Source organism: Idiotropiscis lumnitzeri, chromosome 17 (assembly GCF_059441095.1).
Source record: "Idiotropiscis lumnitzeri isolate Australia: NSW breed Sydney's pygmy pipehorse chromosome 17, RoL_Ilum_1.0, whole genome shotgun sequence".
In the NCBI taxonomy this organism is placed as follows: Eukaryota; Metazoa; Chordata; class Actinopteri; order Syngnathiformes; family Syngnathidae; genus Idiotropiscis; species Idiotropiscis lumnitzeri.
In genome coordinates, this window is record NC_142407.1 from 15,571,325 (window position 1) to 15,579,516 (window position 8,192).

Here is an 8,192-nt window from a genome sequence, read left to right on the forward strand (position 1 = left end):
TCGCTTCGTCGCTCGCCAATGAAGAGCAGCGAAAGCGCGCATGTGAGCTGCGGCTTGAACGCTGCATCCTCGCACATTATTCTCACGTCAGCTCTTTTGGGTTAGTTACGCCATGTTGCCTCATTAGCACGCCCTCGGGACATGCTAGACGCTAGAGTTTTAGCGGAGCCCTTTCGACTTGATGAAGCAGCATGTGGCTCATTAGCCAAGGTTATTTTGGCGTGACTCGTTCCTTGGAAACATCTTCGCCCAAGAAACACTCATCATGCCAAATGAGCATCCCGGGAACATCGGGACAATTATTCATGTGTGGATGTTGCATGCTATGCTGTCACAATAAGAGAAGATCATGATATCACAATTATTACTATAGCATGAGAGCATGATATCACAATTTCAGGATACTTGGATTATTACAGTATCAGGATAGCATATATATATATACATATATATATATACATACAAATATATATATGTCGGTCAGTTGAGATGTAATAGAACTATTTATTATCAAAGCCCCACCGCCTGGACTTAAGAGCCGTCAAACCGAAAAACAATCCAAAAGATCAAAGATGCAATTGAAACGCTGCTCCAGAGCGTTCAAATCAGATCAAGTGAGACGAGATGACAACCCAGAACAATAAATCATCAAAGTCATATTTCATTTGGGCAGACAAAAGTGCATGGAAAGCTACTTCAGCCTCAAATAACGACAAAATAAACAGGGGAGACCAGAGCTTTTTAAACATGAATGAAATAAGATGCAATACGCGTTTGAAAAATGATCGAACATCTAATTTTGTGTTGTTATACACAGTAGCGTACATATGTTCAAAAAGACGACATAGAAGTTAACACATTTGCTTCTCCTGTCGTGGGCCGCGACAACTGGTCTCCCAGTGAATCACCATGTGCGACCACTCATGGGGGACATAAACTTTAGCTTCATTATGTACACTCCAGGGGGTCCGAGGAGGCGGGAGGAGAGTGACACGATGAGTCACCACTGCTGCTGCAAAAAAAAATAAAAAATACATCCATCCTCGTTGTTCATGTGGAGGCAGCGTGGTGGATGGCGATTAGCGACTACCACCCCGGCGGAACCGCTACCACCTACCCGTGCGCTAACTATCAATGAGAGTAATAAGAACGTTTTTCCCCAAAGACAAAATCAACCGTCCATGTTACATTTGAGCTTTTTACTTTGGTTTCTCTTCACAACTTGCAATGCATGAAAAGAGAAAGTAAGACGTGTGGTACCTGGCTCAAAAATACTTCAAAAAAGTGTTGCCTAGATTACACGTTTAAAAAAAACTAAACATTGCAACCACGTTTGTAGCATAGAATTGAAAACTTTCTTGGTAATTTTTATTATTGATTTATTTCTTTATTTATTTATTGCAGGTATCTAAATGTGATGCTGTCAAAACCTGAATCGGCATCAGCGTCCAGAGATCCATATCGGACCTGCCTCAATTGCGATATTATCATTGTTGGCAAAATATGAAAATAATATTGCGAGTGATTCCGCGATTTTTACCACAAATGGCGACATCATTGATCCAGAGAATAAATCAAAATACACACGACTGACATAATCGTTCGAAATCACGTGTTTATCAGATGCATCACGAATAGACTCTCTGATTTGTGTAAGAAAATAAAAAAAATATATGTGCCAAATACCACTGCAGCTTTGTCCTTGTTTAACCTTCCACAGCGTTCCATCACAACTGTGTGCGCGCGCGCGTGCGCGTGCGTGTGTATGACGTGAGGAGAGTTCATAGCTGCAATCACTGGGAGGAGTCTATTCCTAGAGAGAACACGTGGCCCCGATGCTACGGCATTGTTCAGTGTTCACACCTCCAACATGTCTGCCAACATGTGCCCGCGTGCGAGCGCGCGCGCGTGTGTGAAAATGCAATAAATTGTCCGTGACATCACACACACACACACACACGAGCGCACACCAGTTTGCAAGCATCAACGCTGCGCTGCAGTATGCAGCGGGACGAATAACGACACTTCCATACACTTCAAGGAAATGCAGATGCGTGTGTGTGTGTGCGTGTGCGTGTTTGTCTGTGTGTGCGTGCGTGCGCACATGGAGCCAAGGGAGAAAGGCGAACTAGGCCAGCATGAATTTAAAATCAGCCCTGCAAGGCAATGATGATGTGGGCTGCAAGAGGAAAGCAGTGCATGTGCGTGCGTGCGCCTGTGCACGCGCGCGCGTAACACCAGACAACGTGCAGTGCAGAAGAAAGTGCAGGAGGACAGTAAAGCATCGCTTTGTACTCTCATTAATCAATTGTGAGACACACACACACACGCACGCGCACGCACAGACACAGACACACACACACACACACCCAATTTGTTTCATTGCACTGCAGGAGTGTCACTTCACTCTCACACAGGCACACACTATAGAAGCAACCCCCCTTATACACAATGCATACATTTGAACACAATCGCGTGGAAACAATGGCACTAAAGGAGCGAACAAGAATCTTAGCGTAGCCGTTAGTTTAGGGATTAGCGCCGAGCTACGTCATAATTTGGTCTCAACATACTTAATGTCTATGCAACACCAATGCAGCATATTTGCCTCATATCTTGTTTACACATCTGATGTAACCTATTTAATGTCTATACGCTTCTAATGCACCACAATCCAAGCAATTGTTCCTCAAAGAGAACAACTTTCACAAAAGAGGCTTCAAGCTGTTTAATGCCACTTTCAGTTGGTTTCCAGTCAAGCTAACTCAAAAACAAAGAGAATTAGACATTACGCATTTCAGTCCAACCAACGTTGTCTTAAGAACGGCCTTGTAGCTTCATGCTAACCTACAGCGGAGAACACCATTGAAATGCTAACAGTTAGCATCAATAGTCACCATTTTAGAACACATACATTCCTGAGCCGCTAGGAAAAAATGACTAACATTCCAGCATCTTAGTCGCTTCAGCATTGGAGTTGATACGCTTCTTCATTAGGCGGGAACATCAGAAGGAGCAGCGCAATGAATTGAATTACAGCATTAAATCATGACATTCTATTAATTTATGGTATTCCTTATAACCATCCCTATTTTATAAAGTACAAAATTATCGAGTTCTATTTTTCCTTATTAATAACGACAAATATATTTTTGGGTGGGGGGTGAAATGGATTTATGGCTTCTCCGTTCATTTCAATAAGGAATGATGACATAAGATATCCGTTTTGAGTTACGAGTGTGATCATGGAACCAATTCAATTCGCATCTCGAGGCACCACTGTACGGTGTTTTAAGGTGAGCACCCATCAATAATTTTTGAGTGTGTTTGTGAGCAAACTTGGCTTCCGGAGAGAGCGTACGGGGGATAAGGAGACCCGGAGGAGGGGGCCACCTGCGGGGGAGACGCGGAAAGAAAAGAGATGCGGAACAAAGTCACGAAAAAGAAGAAGCGTTTTTTTTTTTTTTCCATATCTAAAAATACTGCTCGTGTTTGATGTTTAAAAACACTTCAAGAGTGTGGAGAGGACAACGCAAATCCAAACATGCACTACAGAACGATGACATAAGAGGACAGGACCTCGCCATTTTGAATTCCAGGGCAGGGGGAGAGGATGCGTCCATCCAAACTCAAATGACAAAAAATAAATTAATGGATCAAACCAGATCACGAAAACAGCACCGAAGCAAAATTACATTCTGTGGCATAACAGTGGTGTCCTATTTTTGTCTTTTTATCCAAATGCAGACTAAGGGCAGTGAGACAACTGAGTGCTGCAGCAAAGTTGAGATGTGGAGCAATGACAATTTAATTGATAAAAAGAGACCCCAAAAAAAAAAAAAAATTGGACATTGTGCTTTGCAGAGGTAACAAACGCTTCTCTACTCTCAAAACTTGAGCACTGCAGCAAAGTGGAGACTGTGGAGTAGAATAGCACTTGAAACCAGAGCTTAGGCACAGTAACGGGGTACGCCAATATTAGCATGTCGACTATTTCGGCAATGAAAAATCGACTCAACTTCTCGCTTGGCGGAGGTAGCAAACAACGGAGCGATGCAGCAAAGTGGAGACTGTGGAGTCTAATAGAAGAAGCAAGGAGGGAGCTTAAGTGCAGAAGTGCAGAACAGCAGCAGGTGGTCCAGCGTCTGCCAGCGAGTGCTCTAAGAGCTGCGTTGCCTTGACAACTGGGATGCTGACGATAATGACTGTGTGCGCGTGTGTCAGTGTTTTAAAAAAAAAAAACACCCTGGTTTTCTTCCTTCCTGCTTGGCGGCACATCGGAGAGCGAGCGTATCGGATGCAATCGGACCCGGCCGACCATCAGTTACGGCGGTGTGACGGAATCAATTCGGTCATCGGTGGTACGCGGCAGTGCCAGTGCGGTCGCGCGAAAAACGGATTTTTCGGCGGTCCGCTGAGGTTTCCCCCCCTTCTCGTTTGTCTTCGGCAGCTTTAATTGAAAAGGAACACTGCCTCAGAGGCTGATTAGCGACTGGACGCAGCACATGAGGTTTCCATTCTGAGAAGTGGTGCTCATTTGGGGACTATCACATAATCAACTTGGGTTCTTTTTTACCCTTTCGCTTTATTAAGAAAGTATTTTTCCCAATATCCCAGGTCTGTGTGAAATGTACAGACATGGACTGAAGTATGAATTTTGATACATCTGGAATGTTCATTCAGTTTTTTCCCCTTTCACACTGAAAGCGAGCTTTGAATGACACCGACACAAAACGAACGAGCGAATTTCTCAGCTTCAGAGTACTTTTATTTGCTATGCTAGCATTTACCAAACACATGGACTTTACAGACCCGTTGCCAGAAGCTAAGTGCAAAAATGTGTAACCAACAACACTGTGGCTCTTCTTTACACTTTTAATCACTTGCAACTGAACAACCCGACGATTTGTACACTACCAATCCGAAAAAGTCACTTTTCAATCATGTGGCGCATATTAATTGAGTTAGCATTAGCATTTAGCATGTAAGATGTCATTTGAAAGCACTTGTGTGACATCTATCCATTAGCAGCAGCTCTGACCTCGTCCCCGTGCTTCCGCTGCATGAATCCCCGGCACACTGCAGCATCCCTCCACCTGCTCATCCTCCCCCACCTCCCTCAGATACCCCCCTTTCTCCCCAGCGGGCCCCCCTTCCACCTCCGCCTTTCCACCTGCTTTTAAATGCACGGCACAGCCCTGGCCCGACCGGCGCTTTTGATTAGCCTGTGCGGCGTTTTTTTTTTTTTTTTTTTTTAGGGCCGCAGGGGGTTGTCGGTCCACCTGGGAGGAGCGGAGGAAAGGGAGGGCGGGGGTGCAGTCGCAGAATGGTACAGTCCAGCTGTTTGTTGGCTGTCCTTCACTTAAATGAAGTGAAAGTGGGGGTAGTAGGAAAAAAAATCACCAAGAAACACCGCTGCTCTGGGGTCAGCTCTTGAGATAAAAACAACATGGCGGCTCACATGCATGTATGATGCATGCGTGGAGGAAGGGTAGTAGCAGAGCGTAGCTAAGCATCACCGCCTGTTTCGTAACCCAAAAAAGCGGGATTAAAATCCCTTAGGATGGCAGCTTTGTTAAAACCTACACTCAAACAAAATGGGGGTACACGTGCCCATATGTGCCACCCTTACCCTCACTTTTTTTTTTTTTTGCAATAATGGGGGCTTGTGCAATCCCCCCCTCCCTATCCAAAAACCTTACGACCCTCCTCCTATCAACCACAATGGATGCATAACGATGGATAGCATCATTATGCTAAGAGGGCCTTTGTCCACCTTGGTGCCATTTTGACACCACCTGCACCAGGCACCAAAAAGAGGAGCAAGGGGAGGGGGGCTTTTTCTTTTATCGGCGCCATTAAGTCAACAATGGCCGCTCCTGATGAGGATGAGAATGAGGAGGATGAGAGGGAGGGAGGGGACGCACGCGCTCACTTCAGCCATTAAAATTCATATTTCATCGTTTGAGACCCTCAACAGTAGAAAAAACAAATTACATCATCTCTTCAACAAGAGTCATGAGGCGTCAAATAAAACATGGAGGAGTCAATGTGTGTGATGGGAAGGGGCGGGTGGTCCACTCACCAGGTTGAGAACAGTCTCCACGATGTCCCGGTTGCTCACCTCACCGACCTGGATGAGGCCCACCAGCACGGCGAATTTCATCTGGATATTCCTGATCGGGACGGCGGGGTTGATGACGCCGGCCGGCAGCACCACGGACCCGGCGGTGGACGACGGCATCCTCTCCCCCGGAAAGGGCAGCGGAGGCGGTGGCGGCGGTGAGGAGGAGGAGGACGCAGAGTCGGTGGCCGCCAACGAGCAAGCCGAGCCCGGTGGTGCCGAAAGCGGCTTCTCGCTTGACATTTTCCCAGCCCTCTCTTCAGAGGAGAAGACGGGAACGGGTGTCTCGCACCTGCCCTACAAGCTGAGGCTCGGAGGCGGCGGCGGCGGAGACAAACACATTCACCGCGCGGGAGGAACCACACGGAGAGCGGGTGAACGTTCACAAGCGACGCGGGCGTCCTCGCACCGTGCTCGGCTTCATGCGGAGGGGGGGTTACGGCTCTCTCTCCTCTGGGCCGCGTACGTCTCGCTTGCTCTCTGTCAGTCAGTCAGCGAGGTCGACGTCGACGCCAGCGTCCAACAGCGCCATGTTGACGCCCCCTGGCTGCGGTGGGCCGCCGTTGACCGCGCATGCGCACTCGGGCACCCTGCTGGTGGATGGCGTCCTCGGTTCCGAGGCGCGCGTGAACGCGCACGTAGCTGCACCAGTGCGAATGATGCCGTCACGTAGAGTACAATTAATCAAAAAAATAAACACAATGCATGAATGAATTAAACTACAGTAAATTCATACAAATAAAATAGAGCCAAATAAAATCCAAAAATATGTATTTAAATAGCTTCAATAAATAAAATAAATACAATTACTAGTAAACCATTAATAATAACAACACATTTATAAAAAAAATGTACAAAAGCCATGAAAATGTTATATCGTATGATCCAATTTCAGATACAATACATTCATTCAATTAAACCGAGCGAATCTATCTAAACCGATTTTAATCAGTTAGATTTTTGTTACTTGAAAAAGAATTTGTGAATAAAATACAATATATTCATAAATACAATAAATGGGTTGAATAAAATACAATAATATGAATCCCAAGTAAAATACCATGAATTTAAACCCAATTGACAAATAAGACGACGTATTATACGACACATTAATTTTAATCAAGAAAATACTAAATTATACAGTAAAATCAATATTAAAACATAATTTAATAATACAATAAAATAAATAATATATAATAAAATAGCATTACCCTTTCCTCCTAATAGGTATTCAATGCATTGAAGTGGTTCAATTTTGATTTACAACAAAAAAAAATCATCACTTACTCAAAGCAACAACGCGAAATGTAGGAAATATTGTCCTAATTTCATTCTTATACGTTTCATTATGACATATTATGTACACTCCGACCATTTTCCAGAGTATGGATTTCTTTATATGTTGACGTACGCACACGCCCTTTACATATAATAACAATCAAGAAAAATATTACAAAATATTTTTGGGCGCTAATGAAGTCCACAAAGTGCTTTCCAAGTACATGTAGCATTCTAATACAAGCATTGTTTTTTTGCCTTTATTGTGCACAGTGTTCACAGTACATGTCTTCCTCCAGCAGGTCACATCTGCTGGCAACTTGATCCATTTAAGTGTGTGCGTCTGAATGGATTTTCATTACACGCGGCCACTCTTGATGTTCCACCACTCGCTTCCTTGAGATGCAGTCTGTTGACAGGGCTGACATCACAGTGATATTCTCTGGTCTTGCTGTTTGTGTGTGCGCGCGCGTGTGCGTGCGTGCGTGCGTGTCACACTCCTCTTTGTCATGACACAAAGGCTTGTAAAGCTTTGTCTTGTGTAACACAAAAGGTTCTTCCTGCAGGGCGTCTCCGTTTTGGCGTGGACTGCTGATTGGCTGGAACTCTTGTTCCCCTTCGTCTTCTTGCATCCGTCCATCAAGAGCTTCTCAGGGCTTGCAGAATGTTTGTTTGAAGTGGCGGTGCCAGAATGGACAGGAAGTAACACAAGTGGACAGCAGGCACTTGACTGGTTGTTGACGTCTGATTGGTTGTGACAGAAAACAATTGGAACCTGACTGACGCATAT

The 8,192-nt window shown here is 44.9% G+C and overlaps 1 protein-coding gene across 12 annotated transcripts in view; it reads right to left on the reverse strand.

Moving 5' to 3' along the window:
• nbeaa (neurobeachin a) overlaps nucleotides 1–6,671 on the reverse strand; it is a 42,553-nt gene extending 35,882 nt beyond the window's left edge. For all 12 annotated transcript variants that reach the window (XM_088279111.1, XM_088279108.1, XM_088279110.1 and 9 more), the window contains exon 1: nucleotides 6,086–6,671. In XM_088279111.1, the coding sequence (XP_088135237.1) occupies nucleotides 6,086–6,367 (282 nt within the window). In that variant the 5' untranslated portion in view covers nucleotides 6,368–6,671. The remainder of the gene's footprint in view (nucleotides 1–6,085) is intronic.
• Between the last annotated feature and the right edge of the window lie 1,521 nt (nucleotides 6,672–8,192).